Source organism: Pongo pygmaeus, chromosome 1, assembly GCF_028885625.2.
Source record: "Pongo pygmaeus isolate AG05252 chromosome 1, NHGRI_mPonPyg2-v2.0_pri, whole genome shotgun sequence".
NCBI classification, from domain to species: Eukaryota; Metazoa; Chordata; class Mammalia; order Primates; family Hominidae; genus Pongo; species Pongo pygmaeus.
The window spans coordinates 209,281,112-209,299,222 of NC_072373.2; the positions used below are offsets into that span (position 1 = coordinate 209,281,112).

Sequence of the window (18,111 nt, forward strand, 5' to 3'; positions counted from 1 at the left end):
CTGAAGAAGTCCACTTCTGACATACGGTTTCTCATCTTCCTGAGTTTATATTTAACTGGTGTATGTCATGAGTCATCAGTATTGTCTGCTTCAGGACCTGGTTGACAGGAGTTCTGAAGTGTGTTATAACCAAATAAAGGATGGTATTAAGTACAGGAGCTTTGGAATAGGACACACCTGGCTTCAAATACCAGCTCCACAGCTTGGGGGCCTTTGGGCAATCACCTCACTTCCCGAACCCTCGGGGCCCTCATCTATACATGTGATGATGGGGGCCTATTTCCAATGAGGATTAAATGCAATGAATCCACAGAGAGCGTCAAGCACAGACCTGGCATGTTGTAAATGATCAGTGTTAATCGTCATGATTGTTATCCTTATTAAAGGAATTTTCATTTCAATGAAGCAAGAGGAGCAAACTTGGACAAGTCTGTATCCCAACAAGGTCAGCTGCAGGCCTGAGTGTAGTACCAAGGTGTGAATATCAGAAATGGAAAGATCACATTTGCTAAGCTAGGCTGATGCTTTGTCAGGACAAGGAGCCCTCTGTCTGTTCAGCCTTCTGTCTGTCATGTTCTCTGTCTGTTCAGCCTTCTGTCTGTCATGTTCACCACTAAATTCTTTTTTTTTTTTTTTTTTTTCTGAGATGGAATTTCACTCTTATTGCCCAGGCTGAAGTGCAATGGCACAATGTCGGCTCACTGCAACCTCTGCCTCCCAGGTTCAAGCGATTCTCCTGCCTCAGTCTCCCGAGTAGCTGGGACTACAGGCACACCTAATTTTGTATTTTTAGTAGAGATGGGGTTTCTCCATGTTGCCCAGGCTGGTCTCGAACTCCCAACCTCAGATGATCCACCTGCCTCGGCTTCCCAAAGTTCTGGGATTACAGGCGTGAGCCACAGCACCCGGCCAACAATTCTTAAGACTTAATACCATACAGACTACCTAGCATGTAGTCTGTATTTGTTGAATGAATGAAATGGGCCAAGGTATGTAGTGCTGTTTGTGGGTATCATGCAGCCGGGCTGCCACTGGGCCCCTGAAGTCCTCCTTGCTGTGGGTTTCTGGACACACAGGCACTCCTCTTTTATCTTTTTTTTTTTTTTTTTTGAGACAAGAGTCTCACTCCATCACCCAGGCTGGAGTGCAGTGGCGCTGTCTCGGCTCACTACAACCTCTGCTTCTTGGGTTCAAGCGATTCTCCTGCCTCAGCGTCCAGAGTAGCTGGGACTACAGGCGTGCGCGCCACCATGCCTGGCTAATTTTTGTATTTTTTATAGAGACAGGGTTTCACCATGTTGGCCAGGATGGTCTTGAACTGCTGACCTCAAATGATCCACCTGCCCCCGCCTCCCAAAATGCTGGGATTCCAGGTGTGAGCCATTGCACCCACCCTCCTCTTTAATCCTCACAACCCAGAAGGGGGTTGTCTCCCATTTCACAGACAAGAAAACTGAGACACAAACCAATGTGTCCAAAGTGGCACAGGTAGGGAGTGTGAAGCCCCCAGGACAGCAGAAGGCCTTTCCACCCTGTCCAACCCACCTGTACCCTGGGCCCTGAGGCCAGTTCTTCCCAGAGAAATAAGCTTCTTTCAGTCTTTTTCTCACTGACCACAAAGACTCAGCTCTGTCCTCAGAAATATTTGGAAAGTTTTATTTAAATGTTTTGTGTTCCCTTTTAACCACCACCAAAAAGAGAAAAAAAAAAATTTTTGCCGTTCCAAACAGGAGAGTCGCTTCAGAGAGGAGCTGGCATGTGTGTTCAGAGCCCAGGAGCATGAGCCCTGCCAGGTGGCTCTTCCCGGGCTGGGCCACACGGGGTAGGATGGCCACCCAGGCACCGGCTTCCTGGGACCCTGGTGGCCTTGGAGTGAGTGAGTGAGCAAGGCCTTGTCCTGAGGAGAAAGACCTCATCTTCCCTGAAGGAGGGCTGGGCCTGGGGACAGGGACATGAGCATGGTAGGGCCTGGGGGGTTCCAGAGGGAAGGAGATGAGAGTGGGACGGTCAGATCCAGAATGTTCCATGGAGGCTTCAGGGCCTCTGGGTCTGGAGAAATACGTTTGCTAGAAAAATAAGAGGCTTTGAGAATTTCTGCAGTCTGTACTCTCTGCCTGCCCAAGAGAAATCTACCCTGTTGGCCAAAGGGCAGCGGGGAGGGAGCAAAGGCTGGAGGCCAGAAGTGGGTTTGGCCCTTGGGGAAGATTCCAGAGGGGAGCGAGGTGGGCGGCAGACTTTGGTTTCCTGGGTCCCCCTTCTTGCAGTTGCAGAGGCTGAGGAGACCCCCACCTCCCTGCCCCTTGAGGGGTGGGCTGCCAGGCAGTGGGCAGCACTGGGGAGTGGGAAGTTGGCATCTGTCACGGGCTTGTGGGTGCCCAGGCCCTGGGCCCTCAGAACAGGACGCTCAGGGGGAAGAGGGCCAGCGCGAGCAGCAGGGGGCCTGCAGCAAGGCTGCCTGCCGAGCTGGCAGAGGCACAGTGGTCGAGGTTGGCCCCGATGCAGGCTGCATACGCCATCACGTGGGGGATGTAGTTCTGCTCATGGACGCCGTGCAGCAGGTGCGCCATGGGGCCCTTGGAGAAGACGGCCACGTCCTCCCCGCCGTGGGTCTCGTGGCGCAGGGGCACAGCAGACTGCGCCTGGTAGTTGTTGTGAGCTGTGGGCCAGGAGAAACGCCTGCTGAGAGCCTGCCAGGGGCCTGGCGCTGCACACGCAGCTTTTCCATCTCCCTTCCAGGCTGGCTTGAATGCTCCCATTTCATAGAAGAGGAAAAGGAGGCTCAATGTGGGAAAGTCATTTTGCCTAAGGCCACAGGATTTGAACCTGAGCCTGTTCTGACACAGGAGTCTGCATTCTCAACCCCCAACAGAGAAAATTAACCTCATTTGGGCTGCTTGGATTAGCAGGGAGAGTTGAGGGGGAGACTCTTACCATTGCTGCATCTTTAGACCCCCTGGAACCACTGGGAGTATCAAGAAAGAATGAATGATATGGGATGGGATGAACTAACTGCAAAGTCTTGTATACTGGAATATTACAGGGCCAAGAAAAATGAGTATAAAATATTGAGCACCTGCTTGTGCCAGGCACTATGCTAAGCTCATCAGACCCATTTGGTCCTTCAGACAACCGTCAAAGGTAGAACCCTTTTAGAGAGGAAACTGAAGCAGAGAAAGGTGAAGTCACACGCCCAAAGTCTCAGAGCTGCTAGATTGTAGAAGGCGATTCAAACTGAGGTTGTTCTGACTCAAGTCCCAGTCATTCTGAGACCCCTGACCTTGACCACAAGCTGACACCCTATTCCCAAGCCCGTCCCCGAGGGGTGCTGTGTCCCCTCCCGGCCCTGGGTCCTGGAGGGTCTCACCGTAGTCCACCATGGAGACATTCTCTCGCTCACCGCCCACCACCTTGTAGCCAGGCCCATTGCCGTACAGGATGGCAGTGAAGGGCTTCTTGTCTGTGTCACTCAGCATGGGGGCCAGACCTGCACAGGGAGGGGGTCTTCAGGGGTCATGTTGGGGCACCAGGAGTACAGTCCTCAGCCCCCAGATTAGGCTCCTTGGTGGCTTGGTAACCCCTGGGATCTTCTTTGAAGGGCCCTGCAATGCCTCCATGAAGCCACCTTCTAAACCTTATTACTTGCAACTAACCATTCTCCAGTTTTCACTGTACCCATGTCCCTCCCATTCATCTGTCCGTCCATCCATCCATCCATCATCCATCTGTCCATCATCCATCCAGCCATCATCCATCCATCCATCCATCCATCCATCATCCATCCATCCATCCATCATCCAGCCATCCATCCATCATCCAGCCATCCACCCATCATCCAGCCATCCATCCATCATCCATCCATCCATCCATCCATCATCCATCCATCCATCCATCATCCATCCATCCATCATCCATCAATCCATCCATCCATCCATCCATCCATCATCCATCCATCCATCATCCATCCATCCATCCATCCATCCATCCATCATCCAGCCAGCCACCCATCATCCATCCATCATCCATCCAGCCATCCATCCATCTATCATCCATCCACCCATCCATCCATCCATCATCTAGCCAGCCATCCTCTCTCATTCATCTATCCACATTCTCGCCCAGCCATGGTCAATGTGGCCATCCATCCACCCACCTGCCTGTCCACCCGACCACCACTCAGCTCACTCCCCCGCCTCACCCACTTGTCATCGAGTCCCCACCATGCTCTGGGCTCGCTGGCTCTCCCACCCACTCCTGCTCCCAGGTGGGTAGACAGGAGACCCCAGGAGTGTCCACCCCAAAGAAGGCCCACCTACCAAAGATAGAGTTGCCACGGGGGGTGTATCCACCAAAGGTGAAGACGTGGGAATGGTCCGCAGTGACCACGGTCAGAGTGTCTTCCGAGGAGGTCAAGCTGCCTGCCTGCCCGATGGCCCGGTCCATCTCCACCGCCTCGTGCAGGGCCTGCTTGGCTTTGCCTTCATGGTGCCCATGGTCAATCCTGCCTCCTTGGGACACCAAGGCAAAGGCCTCGGGTGAGGGAGCAGGGGAGGAAGATCTGCTCCCCAGCCCCACGACACTGCTGCTGGATTAACCTTTGTTAGCTAGGGAAGGACAGGAACCTTCGCCGGGCACCACAGCCTAGGCATTTTACGCAGCCATTCAACCTGACGGAGGCCAGAGAGGGACAGCCCCGGGGCCAAAGGCACATGCGTGGGGGCTGCAAAGTCCAGATGTGTAATCAAATTCACCAGGCCGGGAAGCTGTACTCTTCCCACCGCCCCTCCCAGCACTGTCTCTAGTTGCTTGAAGGAGGCACTGAAGCCTTTGGGAGGTAGGGAAGGGGGCATGCTGGAATCCCTACAACGTGCCAGGCACGACACACCCATGTCTCTTTTCCCCTGAACAGCAATGCTGGGCAGACAGGAATATGATCGGTCCTGTTGACAGATGGAGCAACTGAGGCCTAGTGTGGGGTAGCCCACGGTGGGATTTGCCAGGATGTGAATTCAGGTGTGACTCGTCCTAACCCCGTTTTTCATCTCTACCTCAAATCATCCCCTCTAAAAAGAAAGCACAGAGCTCCCAGAGGTGGTGAAAGTTCCCAGTGCCTGGGCAGTGCCTGTGGCAGGTTCCACAAAGCCCTGCCGAAGCCTGAACCCCCGCAGCCTCCGCCTCCGCCTCCCACGTCGGGGTGAGTGCAGGGGCCTGGCTGGAGGCTTGGCCCAGCGGCCGAGGGCTCTGTGACCTTAAAGGAACACCTCCCTCGCTAACGGGAGGGCGCTGCCTGGTGGACACTCCCAGCTTGGAGGGTCCTGGGCGCCAGGCAGCCCTCTGTTCCCACCAGCCTGAGCCTCGCGGCGGCCCGGCAGGCTGGCAGGGCGGGTCCTCCCTTTGTTGTGGCTCTGGGAGCAGCTGGCCTGGCCGGCCCATCCTGGCCTTGCTCACAAAGGAAACCGCTCCCGGGGGAGCCCCCGTGCTCGCCACCGCTGGTTTCTGGCTGGCTCCTCGGCGTCAGAGGCCTGTTCGGGGCCAGGCCAAGACCGCTGTGCTCGAGTGGGAACCCCGGGGTTTGGCAAGAAAGCAGCCAAGCTGGGCTGGCGGACGCTTGCCTCTGGAAGGCGGAGGGGCTGAGCGTGTGTGTATGCGTGGGGAGCATATGTGCAACCATGTTCACATGTGTGCACGTGTGTGTGTGTATACATACCGATGTCAGCAGGGCAACATGAGGAACTGCGGTGGGCAAGGGCTGTTGGCACTGGAAGGTTTCTGGAATCTTTATCACTTCCTCACACTTCCTATTGTTCCTGCCTTAACTATTGTGTAGCCATAATAAGGCTAATAATAGAAGCACACGGTTTATTCTTTACTGGGCCCCGTTCCAAGTACTGTATGTCTCTGAACACAATGGAGGCGAATCACTCTCCAGGAGACAGATGCTATTTTTGGCTTCACATAACAGAAGTGCACAGGTAGAGGTCACACCGCCAGCAGATGGCAGCGCCAGGCCAAGAATTCAGGTCTGTCTGCAAGGCCCCTGGCTGGCGCTGGAAGAGCCTGGGAACGTCAGCACACAGCGTGGGAAAGCCGGGGCCTGCGGATTTGCTTTTCCAGGCAGTGAGGCTGAGGGGCTGCTTGCCCCTCCAGGGCCAGGTCTCCAAGAAAGACTACCAAAGGGGAGAAATCTGCCTCCTCTCCCAGGAAGCCTTCCTGGACTGCTGAACCTAACTTGCATCTCCACGCCCAAAGGAGAGCAGCTTGCTGGGCTGGGAGCGTCTACAGCGCCACCCGTCTCCTTCCACAACCCATTCTCCTAAAGGGACCTCTTCCTTCACCCCCAAACCAGTCAGTTCCCTTTAAGAGCTGGACTTCTCCATCCTGACACCAGGGCCGTGTTTCCAGCAGCCCCCTCTCAGCAGACCTGGGACCCCTACCTTCCACCAGCAAGAAGAAGCCTTTGGGGTTCTTCCGCAGGATCTGGATGGCCACCACCACCATCTCGGAGAGTGACGGGTCCGTCACGTTGTTCCTGTTCAGCTCGTACTGCATGTCCCCCGGCTCGAAGAGACCTGAGGAGGACGCCAGGAGGATGTGGATGCTGAAAAGCTGTGACCCTGCTAGGAGGACTCCAAGGAAGCTGGGGTGTCTCAGGGAACGCAGGCTCCCCACAGCCAACTTGGGGTAGAGTATGGTGGCTGGGAGGATCCTTATCTGGGTGATTTTTGTGGGCCCAGAATTAGGACCCCAATTCCTTTTTTTTTCCTTTTTCTTTTCTTTTTTTTTTTTTGGAGAGAGTCTCACTCTGTTGTCCAGGCTGGAGCGCAGTGGTGCGATCTCGGCTCACTGCAACCTCTGCCTCCCGGGTTCAAGTGATTCTCCTGCCTCAGCCTCCTGAGTAGCTGGGATTACAGACATGCATCACCACACCCGGCTAATTTTTTTTTTTGTATTTTAAGTAGAGACAGGGTTTCACCATGTTAGCCAGGCTGGTCTCGAACTCCTGACCTCAGGTCATCCGCCCACCTCGGCCTCCCAAAGTGTTGGGATTACAGGCGTGAGCCTCCGCACCCCAATTCCTTTATCTTCATTCCCACCACTATGGTGCGGCGGGATCGCCATGCCCATTTTACAGAGGAGGAGCACTGAGGCCCAGAGGTGTTCCATAACTTGCTGTTGTCAGCTGAGAAGTGGCAGACCTGGGGTTCAAATCCATCAGTCAGTCTGCCTCCAGCCTGCAGGGCTCAGCACACAGCACTGTGGCCCCAAGGCAGAGAGTCACAGCCTGGACTCGATGGGGCCGCTAGAGTGTGTGTGCATTTACATGTTGGGTTTGAAGGGCACGGTGGCCTGTGCAGCGAAACAGCAGAAGGTTTGGAATCATGGTCCCTCCTGCTCACTGGGCTCCATTTTCTCACTTGTGACATAAGGAGAATGATCCGTTCCCTGCCCATGGCACAAAGTTCCACGTGTCCTATGCTGGTGCTTCTGATTCTGGTGTCCTTCCAGAACACCCTGCCCCTCTGTGAGTGTGTACACAGACAAACAATAGCTCCCATGCACACAGCGTTCACTTGGTGCCACATGCTGTTAGCGCTTTGGAAGCAGGCAAAAGCCAGCCTCCAAGATGGTGCCCAATAACCCCTGCCCCCCGGAATTCACGCGCTTGTGTGGTCTCCTCCCACACTAGCCTTTGTATGCCATACAATGCCACTGAAATGACGGTGTGCGATTTCCAAGGCTGGGGCATAAAATGTTCTAGCTTCTGTTTATATACTCTTGGATCTCTGTGGGAAGCCAGCCACCACGTGATGAGGCCACTCAAGCTGCTCTATAGAGAGCAATGTGCCAAGGAACTGAGGCCTCCTGCCAACAGCCAAGACCAACTTGCCAGCCATGTGAGTGAACCATCCTGGAAGCACCAGCCCCAGTCAAGCCTTCAGATGACTATGACCTCATGGGAGACCCAGCTAAGCTATCCCCAGATTCCTGACCCAAAGAAGTTGAGGCCATAAATGTTTACTCTTGTTTTAAACTGTTAAGTTTTGTTTTGTGACAGGGTCTCACTCTGTTACCCAAACTGGAGTGCAGTGGCATGATCATAGCTCACTGCGGCCTCGAACTCTTGGGCTCAAGCAAGCCTCCCACCTCAGCTTCCTGAGTGGCTGGCACCACTACACCTGGCTAATGTTTTCTTTCTTTCTTTTTTTTTTTTTTAAGATAGCGTCTTGCTCTGTCACCCAGGCTGGAGTGCAGTGGCATAATCACAACTCACTGCAGCCTCGACCTCCTGGGCTCAGGGCTCAGGTGGATCCTCCTACCTCAGCCTCCTGAGTAGCTGGGACTAAAGGTGTGTGCCACCACACCTGGCCAGTTTTAAAAAATTCTTTGTAGAATTGAAGCCTCGCTATGTTGCCCAGGCTGGTCTCAAACTCCTGGGCTCAAGTGATCAACCTGCCTTGGCTTCCCAAAGTGCTAGGATTACAGGTGCGAGCCATTGCACCTGACCTAAGTTTTTTGTTTGTTTTTTGTTTTTTGTTTTTAGACGGAGTCTCGCTCTGTCGCCCAGGCTGGAGTGCAGTGGTGCGATCTTGGCTCACTGCAACCTCCGCCTCCAGGGTTCATACCATTCTCCTGCCTCAGCCTCCTGAGTAGCTGGGACTACAGGCGTCCGCCACCACGCCCGGCAAATTTTTTGTATTTTTTAGTAGAGACGGGGTTTCACCTTGTTAGCCAGGATGGTCTCGATCTCCTGACCTCGTGATCCGCCTGCCTTGGCCTCCCAAAGTGCTGGGATTACAGGCATGAGCCACCATGCCCGGCCTGCACCTGGCCTAAGTTTTGAGATAATTTGTTATGCAGCAACAGATAACTTATACAACACAAGTTCATGTCACGCTCATGACAACCTGGGGGTTGTCTCCAGCCCCATCACTATCTCCATTTTATGGGAGCGTCATTATCCCTACTTTATAGAAGAGGAAACTGAGGCAGAAAGAGGCAAAATCACTTGCCCAAGGTCACACAGCTTAGAGGTGGTAGAGCTGGATTTGAACCCAGCACTCTGGCTCTAAGATCCATGAGCAAAACCAGCATGATACACAGGTGCATGCACAGCCCATGTGGTACTGGGTGTGTGCCATGTGACCCAGGAAAGCAAGAGGCTGTGTGCATGTGTCTGGGGGACCCACCAGGTGCACAGCTCTGAGCCCATAACCTCTAATGACACCCAGGACGTGCAGCTGTGTTCCTTGGGAAATGTCTGCAGGAGATTTTGCCACCACTTGCTTGGCACTACAGGCAGCTAGAAAAGAAGACCCGGATAGCTGCATCGTGGTGCTCAGGGCCCCATCCAACCAGACCTGAAGCTGCCCCTGGGCCCTCACCACCTGCTCCTCACTGCCTGGGGAGGAGGGCAACCGTCAGGATGGGCAGAGACAACTTGGCTGGCTTCTGCCCTGGCCATGCACACAGCAGAGCTGACTCCAGGTCCCAGGCTCCATAGCCCAGGAGCCATTAAGTCCCAGTTCCCAACCGGGGCTCAAACTTGCCTGGGCCGCACGCCACAGGCCACTCCCCTCTCTGAGCTTCAGTTTCTTCTTGTGCCCAATGGGGCTAATCCCCCTGCACAGCCAGCAGATTTCAGGCCTAATTCCAGGAACCAGAACCTCCTTCCTTGCCTCTCCCAGGTCCTGGAGCCCAAGGGCAGAGGCCCCTAAGTGGGAGTCAGGCTAGGGCCTTGTCCCAGGTGCTGGCCATACGCAGCTCTGGCCACGAGGCTCCGAGCCATGCATCCTCCACTCCACCCCGTCCACTTACCCAATAGGTAGTCCACATTGTGGGGGTCAAGGGTCAGGAGTTCCGTGCGGTTCCAGATGAAGTGGGAGTGCTAGGAGGAAGGGCTGTGTCAGCACATGCCGGGGGCTAGGGAGAGTCGGAAGGACTGACCCCAGCAGCTATCAGAGTCTGAGGCCTTTACTTGTTTCCTTCCCTCACTTAAAAATCTCTCCCTGAGGACCCACCATCCCTGACCTCAAGAAATGATGAATCAATAGCCCATTATAATGTATAATGCAAGGGGATGAGAATTCTGATAGAGCCCAGGGAGGCCGTGAGCCCAGACACAGGACCAGGGAGGGCTTCCTGGTGGAGGTGATGTTCTAATGGGTCCCTGGAGGACAAGTGGGAATTGAACAGCCTAGGGTCAGGAAGGCTATTCCAGGAAGGAGGGATCATGGGGCAAAGAAGAGCCAAGCACAGGTCTCCAGGGGCCTTGAGTGCTGACAGGCGTGGGCTATTTTCTGGAGGCCGTGGAGGGCCAGGGAGGAAGCAAAGCCCCAGCTCTGCTTTGGGGACCCCATCTGGGAGGGGAGATAAAGGTGTGGCTGTTTCCCCAGGGAATAAAGTCCACGGAAAGAAGCCAGCTAGGCCAGGTCTGGAGAGGGCACCATGTGGGACTGGACCAGGGGTCCCAGCACTGCCAAGGATCTGCTGTGTGCCCTTAGAAGACCCCCTGCCTTCTCTTGGCAATGACAGTGGGATCAGTGGCTTTTCAAGCCTCAGGGGCTGTTGTGGGGAGGAGGGCAGAGAGGCTCAGAAAGTGGGGCTCCACACCCCCCCAGCCCCTGCTTCCTGGAGGTGGCTCTCCTGTGCTCTCTCCCTCCAGGGTTGTTCCTGTTATTCCCTCTTTACAGATGAGGGCACCGAGGCACACAGACCACACAGCCACTGAATGGTAAAGGTGAAACTGACTCTAAAACCCACTCTTAAGGCATGATTTTCTAGGGATGTGGGGCCTACATGGGACCTGATACCCAATGTGGCCAGGCTCGGGGCCATGGTGTAGACGCCTTTTCCCCGTCTTAGAGGTCTAGACCGAGCTCCTGGGTAAGCACCCTGCCTGGGCAAGGAGGACGAAGCTCTGGCCCCATGTGCCACGTAGAGAAACTGAGGCTGGTGTCTCTCTGGCTTGAGCTTGGAGGGGGCTCTGGCCCAGCCTGAGCTGACTCAGAAGGGATGGAAAGAGTTCAAAACCACTCAGTCCCACACCCCCACCAACCCCACGGGGGCCCTTCCCTAGTCCCTACCCCCACCTCGTTCTTGGCCCAGCCTCATCCCACGAGGCCTCCCCAGGGGCCAGTCCTGGAACTTGCAGAAACCCAACCCCAGAGTGACACCAAAGTGGCTGCCAGGCTACTCCCCACTGTCTTCAGCCCTGACCACAGTCATTTCCAGACCCCAGCTGCCCCAGGCCCACAGGCCAGCAGCTCAGATTTAAAGGGCCAGAGGCCACTCCGAGGAGCCGGAGCTTGGGGTCCTTCTGGAGGTCCCTCCAGCCTCCCTTCCCCAATCTATTCCACCCCCAGCCAAGGGGGACTCACTGTGGAAGGCTTCCCTGCTCCCTCCGTGGCTTGCACACTGGAGCCAACCATGTCCTGCCCTGATCCATCCAGCGCTGCCTCCTCCCTCCGTCCTCCTACTTGCCCAGAGCTTCTTGGCCCCTCCCTGTGGTCTGTCCCCCCAGGGCACCTGCAGAGCCAGGCGTCCCCCATGCAGGCACACAGCGTTCCATGTTTCCTTGGCCATCTGGCTCAGCCTCTGTGCCTCACACATGCCCCGCCAGGTGCCTACATACAATAGGTGCTCAGGGTGACTGAATGTCCTTGCAGGTTATTCCCTGGCCCCGCCTCCTCCTCACTGTCCGCCTCTCTCTGGTGTCCCCTCCAAGGGAAGGAAATGATTAGTCATCGACTATCTACCGCTTGTATATCTCTTAGGCCATTTGAGCCCATGGAGGAAAGATTTCCGATGCCCTTTCTACAGAGGACAACAGAGCTTCAGAGCGGGGGTCACAAGCCTCTCCCCATCACAGGCCACCTCTGCAGCCACATGGCCCCAGCACAGGCTACCTTGTGTCTCGGTTTGAAGCTCTTCCAGGTGTCAACGAGGTCCAGGCCGTCCAGCCTCGTGCCCCTGGCTTTCTCGTCAATCTCATACTCCACATCAGTTTTATTCTTGGGGTACATGTATTTCCGGCCACCCCCCATGATCACCTAAAAGAGACAGGAGCCATCACTTCTGCAGGGTTCCAAGATGCCCAGAAGCCCCAGTGACCTCGGCTTGGAACCTGGACTCCTGGAGTCTCTGGGGATGGTGTGGACACTTTCCCAGCCTGGTGAGCCAGGCCTCAGTCATCTCTGGGTCTTACTTGTCCAGCGTAGGGAGATGAAATCACGAGTCTATTGGGACGGTGGTTTGGCGCTTCTAGGGATATTGGAGGAGCTGATAACTTACCTTACTTGGCTTCCCGGAATCCATAGAACTCCCACTTGAATAAGAATCAGACCATTTACAGAGCGTTCCCTGTGTGTCAGGCACTAAGCATTTAAGATACATTCTGACTCAACTTCATACCAAGGCTGCAACAAACCCTGGTCACCTGTTTTCCAACTAAAAAAATGGGCACAGAAATGGGTTTTTTCCCCCGAAGGCCACAGAGCCAGGAAGTGGCAGCGTCAGGATTCAAACCCAGGGCTTTTCCAGCTATGGCACTAGGGCCCTGCTGTATTCATGCAGCTGAGGGCAGGGACTCCCGGAGCCTCCTCTCCCACGGTGAAAGGCTGAATGCGTGCAGGGAGAGGCTCCAGTCAGGGAGGTCTTTGGGGCAGCCCACAGCTGGGAGCCAGCCCACCGCAGCCTGGGCAAACAGCGGGGCCGGGCCTCACGGCTCTGTAGTCACCACCAGGCTAATTTTACCCACCAGCTGGTGTGTGCGGGCAGACGGACGCGGGACTGTTTGTTTTCCTTGGGAGTCCATGTTTGAAGTCCTGACTATTTTTAAAATAGGGCCAAGAGCATAACAGCAGCCGCCTGCGGTGACCACCACACTAGTGTTCTCTTGTCACCGCGGGCGCCAGCCCGGGCCACTGCCCCTGGCTGACACCTTGGGAGTGCAGAGCCTGGCTGACACTGGCCCCAGATCCACCATTCCAGGCCTGCATCGCATAGGTCCCTTGCTCTATCCTCCACTCTGTCTCCCACCTTGGAACCTAGGTTTTGTGGAATGCATAGGGGGCCAGGAGCACACGATGGCAGGAGAGGTGGGAGAGGTGCCCCAGGACCAGCCTGGCTCCAGGCCGTGAGCTTTGAAGTCAGACTTGGGTTTGAACCCTGACTCTATTGCCTACTGACCAAGGGCCTGCCACCTAAACTCTCTGAGCCCAGTTTTCCTATCCATAAAATGCGACTGGCCAGGCGCGGTGGCTCATGCCTGTATTCCCAGCACTTTGGGAGGCTGAGGCGGGAGGATCACTTGATGCCAGGAGTTTGAGACCAGCCTGGACAACATGGCAAGACCCTGTCTATACAAATAAAATTTGTTTCAAAACTTAGCCGGGTATGGTGGTACAGGCTTGTGCTCCTAGCTATTCAAGGGACTGAGCCAGGAGGAGCACTTGAGCCTAGGAGGCTGAGACTGAAGAGAGCCATGATCACGCCACTGCACTCCAGCCTGGGCAACAGAGCGAGACCCTGTCTCAAAAATAAAATAAAATAGGCCAGGCACGATGGCTCACGCCTGTAATCCCAGCACTTTGGGAGGCCAAAACGGGTGGATCACCTGAGGTCCAGAGTTTGAGACCACCCTGGCCAACATGGCAAAACCCCGTCTCTACTAAAAATTTTAAAAAAAAATTAGCTGGGCGTGGTGATGTGCGCCTATAATCCCAGCTACTCAGGAGGCTGAGGCAGGAGAATCGCTTGAACCCGGGAGGTGGAGGTTGCAGTGAGCCAAGATCGCACCACTGCACTCCAGCCTTAGAGACAGAGTGAGACTCCGTCTCAAAATAATAATAATAATAATAAATAAAATGCAACTAACATCCATCCACAGACCCATCATAGGAGGAAAGGCAGTCACCCAGGGAAGTTCCCAGCACCCAGGGGGTGGCTGCCACTGGAAGGCATTTCTATTGCCAGAAGGAGTGGGGGGACAAGTGGTTCAGAGAGGCAGAGTCCTTGCTCTCAGCTGCAGCCAGGAGCTCAGGGGGCAGGGCGGGCTGGGAGGGGAAGAAGGAGAAGGGGACCCCAGGTCACGGGTCCCTTGCCCCCCCCGCAACTGTTCCCACAGAACCTGACCTCTTGGCATCTTCAGAGTGGAAAACGAAGCCCCCAATCTTGCTGCAGGGAGCCTCATCGTTTCCAGCCCGGCAGCGACTTCACACGGGCTCATTAAACTCCCAAATAACAGACTTGCTGTTTGGCTTTGGGGTTTGGGTTTGTGTCTTTCTTTCTTTCTTTCTCTTCTTTCTTTTTTTTTTAAGCAACAGTATTTATTTTCAGGGTGGACACCAGGATTTTTGTTTCATGTACAGTCTGGGGACTGGGAGGCTTTTGGGGGAGTGGTGATGGACAGGCAGGTGGGGCTGGGAGGGAAAGGAAGAGGAGGAAAGAAAGGGATCCTCACACAGGTCCTCCCTCCTCACTCACTCCCTGGCTTGTGCCCCTTGACGTGGCCCCTGTGGCCCCCGCTCCTCATCTCCCACCCCCTCACCTGAAACATCTCTTCCCTCCCCTCGAATTTCCTTCAAGTTCCTGTCCCCTGCTCAGGCTGTCCCTGACAAACCCCTCTGAGGAGCAGTCCCCATATAATTATACCCCGTGCCTGTACAACAAATGTTCTCACATCCATGACCTCATCACGGCCTCCCACGGCCCTGGGAGCAAGCAAGTGTGGCTCTCTGTTCCTGCTGCACAGGTGGGGAAACCGAGGCATAGGGAGGGGAAGGGACTCGCCCCAGGCCATGTGTCAGGTGAAGGCAAGCCAGGATAAGTGGCTTGGCCTCAGATGTGTGCTCACTGAAAGGGGCCAACAGCACTGTGTGTCCTGAAAGGGGGTACTTAATCCACCATGCTGGGAAAAGGGCAGACGTGGGTCTCTACTGTAGAGGGGCCAAGTGGCCCCCAGAAATTTGTGGGGGGCAGGGCATGGAGGGCTGAAGGCAGGTGAGTTTGTCTGGTGGTGGAGAGAAAGAGGTGAGGCGTAGGTGGGCGGGGGGGCTTTCTCTGCCCCTCACCGAATCCCCATTCCAGGCTCAAGGGGCAGAAGTCCCCAGATCGCCTCAGCAGTCCCCCACAGTAGGCAATAAAAGCCTGAAAAGGAACGAGCTGGGCATTCTCACTTAAGAACAGAGAGTAAGTGTCACATGGATGACTTCTGCCTCCATGAGTCAACTCAGTTTGTTGAAGTGTGTTTCAGGGCGAGGACATGTGGCTCCTGCGTAAGCGCCACCACCTTCTGGGCACTCGCTAGGCCTCAGGTCCCGTGCTGAGCTCCACAGGGATTATCTTCATCAGTTCTTGGCATAAGCTTATGAGGCAGATAGAGTTCACAAAGGAGTTGTGAAAGGGAAGCCTCAGAGAGGTTAAGTAACTGAGCCAAGGTCACACAGCTAGCAACACGCAGGGCAAGGTCTGGAACTCGGAAGTTTAAACACGAGAGCTGGCACTAACCAACCACTGTACACACCAGCTCTTTGCCGGGCATGCTGGTGGTTGAGTGTACAGATATGTACCCATCTGTGCCCATGTGAATACGCAGGGCAGGCAGACGACACTTGGCCATCACCACCTCCCTGTGTAGTGGGGGGCAGAGGTGGGCACAGCACCAGGTTTCAATTTATAGAATCATCCCTGGGTGCCTGGTTCTTGGGGTGTGGTGGCGGTCATATGAGAGTTCACCCCGCAGCCCCACCGCAGAGAAATCCCACAGTGCCTGCCTGCCCAACCGCAAATCCCCTAATGGGCTGGGAGCCTCCCAGGTGTGTGGGGAGCCAGGCCAGGCTGCTTTCTCCGGGCCAGCCTGGGCCTGAGGCCTCCTGCCCACCAGAGGCCCCGCCTCGCCCTGTCCCTGCCCGGCTGCCCCCGAGCACTCACGTCAATGTCCCTGATGTTATGCATGAGCTGGTAGGCGATGTCCTTGCAGCCCTGGCTCAAGGCCTCAGGGGGCATCTCGTTGTCTGAGTACCAGTCCCGGTCAGCCGAGTGGGCGTAGGCGGCGCTGGGGGTGGCATGGTTCACTCTCGTGGTGGTCACAATGCCCACAGATTTCCCTGGGGTGCAGGAGGGGCGGGTTTGGTTTTATCCACAGATCGGGGTGTCCCAGCGGCCTCCTCCCTCCCCTCCCCCTCCCCACTAAAGACAGGCCGCCTTTCAGTTCTGAGGATTGCCCGGGTCTCAGTTTCCCCATCCACAGCAGTAGGTGTCTGGCAGTGGCTTCCAAGTAGCCGAGCGGCCAGAACACTGCCTCTGGAACCCTCTCCCCTCACCCCGAAGGCCTTTGAGATGTGAGCACCTGGGCTGGAGTCCTCCCCTTCATCAAGGTGCCCACAGGACTCCTGAGGGATCTCAAGTGGACTGTGGCTCTGTCACCTCTATGTTGGCCTTGTCACCTGTGTTTTGGCCTTGGCCCCTGACTAAAGCTCCTGGGGGCATGGGCTGGGCCTCCCAATTCCGAGGAGGGAAGGGGCGTGGCCATGGACTGCACCCCACAGGCTAGCCCTGGGCTGACTTCTCCCTCCTCACACCAAACCTACGAGGGGGCTACGTTCCCACCCATTTTATAGTCAAATGAAGAATCGACTCAGGGAAATGAACTGGGACCAGAACCCACCACTGAGTGAACCCCGAACCCTCAGCCTCCCCTGTCACGGAAGGCATCCCATGGATATTACAGACTCCCAGCACATCAGAGCTGGGAGCCCCTCAGAGAAGCCTTTTTTAGCCCCTTCCCATGACAGTCAGAAAGACTGAGGCCCAGACAGGCCACGAAGCTGGCCCTGCACCCCTGCTGCTCCCCACACTCACCAGCGTCCTTGGCCCAGCGCAGGATGGAGGTGACCTCGTTCCCCTGGGTGGTGTTGCACCGGGAACGCTCAGTGGCCGCGCTTACCCCCACAGTGCCCTCGTTGGCCTTCACCCCACACAGGTAGGCGGTGGCGGTGCCGGCGCTGTCAGGGACCTGGGCATTGGTGTTGTACGTCTGCAGGTGGGAGAGGAGAGTCAGGAGATGGCCAGGCCTTCGCCCCTATGGCACCCACCCCGCCTCCACTCACACCACGGGGACTGGGGCGAGAGGAACCAGAGAGGACCCTATAGACTTGACCAGGCCCACTGCCCACTGAAGTCCCCCAGAGCCACAGGACTACCTAGCTGCCTGCTTCCTGCCATCATTCCCTGCACCCTGGCAGCACTGGGGCAGGACCTCAGCTCTCCAAAGTACAGAGAACTGTCCGGCGGAAGAGTGGGGCTCAGGTGGGGTCAGTGGAGGCCTCTCTCTGGGCCTGGGGCTGCAGGAGCCAGCGAGGGGTTGGGGAGCAGGGGAGTCCTGGAGAAGGGAGAGGGAGGGGCCTTCTTGAAGGAGTCGGGGGTCTGGGGATAGGGTAGTGAAAGTGAGGGGGAAGGGGACTGGGGAAGGGTGGGGCCAAGACCAGCACTGACTTCTCGGCCACCTGCCCTATGGCCACCATCACAGGGTTGTCCTACATCCGGATGTTTAGCAGAGACCCCGAAACTATTTGCCTGTCTCCCTTCTCCACCGGCCTGAGAGCGCCTTGAAGGCAGAGAAGGCACCATAGTCCCCACTACTCCCTCAGAAGTGAGCCTGGGGCCCGACCCAGGGTCCAGAGGTTATTACATAACGCCACTATCACCGCCACCAATAGCAATAGCTACCTGGAAGTGCACACTGCCTTGAACAACCCACGTCAGTACAGGCATACCTCATTTTAGTGTACTCCACAGACACTGTGTTTGTTACAAATTGAAGATCTGTGGCAACCCTGTGTCAGGCAAGTCCATCAGCATCATTTTTTCCAACAACATGAGCTCACTTCATTAGTGTTTTTTTAGCAATAGCATATTTTTAAATTAAGGTATATACTTTTTTTTAGACATAATGCTATCCCACACTTAAAAGACTACTGTAGGATGCAAACATAACTTTTATATGCACTGGGAAACCAAAAAATGTGTGACTTGTTTCATTGCAATATTTGCTTTATTGCAGTGGCCTGGAACCAAACCCGAAGTATAGCTGAGGTATGCCTATAGCCTAATTAA

The 18,111-nt window shown here is 55.5% G+C and overlaps 1 protein-coding gene across 3 annotated transcripts in view; it reads right to left on the reverse strand.

Moving 5' to 3' along the window:
• Window positions 1-1,632: 1,632 nt before the first annotated feature.
• The window catches only part of ALPL (alkaline phosphatase, biomineralization associated), a 68,297-nt gene continuing 51,818 nt past the window's right edge, over window positions 1,633-18,111 (reverse strand). For 2 of the 3 annotated variants that reach the window (XM_054447349.1, XM_063658839.1), the window contains 8 exons: window positions 16,858-17,032; window positions 15,928-16,103; window positions 11,904-12,047; window positions 9,814-9,883; window positions 6,432-6,566; window positions 4,314-4,505; window positions 3,365-3,484; window positions 1,633-2,656 (listed from right to left, as the gene is read on the reverse strand). In XM_054447349.1, the coding sequence (XP_054303324.1) occupies window positions 2,391-2,656; window positions 3,365-3,484; window positions 4,314-4,505; window positions 6,432-6,566; window positions 9,814-9,883; window positions 11,904-12,047; window positions 15,928-16,103; window positions 16,858-17,032 (1,278 nt within the window). In that variant the 3' untranslated portion in view covers window positions 1,633-2,390. The remainder of the gene's footprint in view (window positions 2,657-3,364; window positions 3,485-4,313; window positions 4,506-6,431; window positions 6,567-9,813; window positions 9,884-11,903; window positions 12,048-15,927; window positions 16,104-16,857; window positions 17,033-18,111) is intronic. The other variant, XM_054447344.2, reaches the window with a different exon arrangement.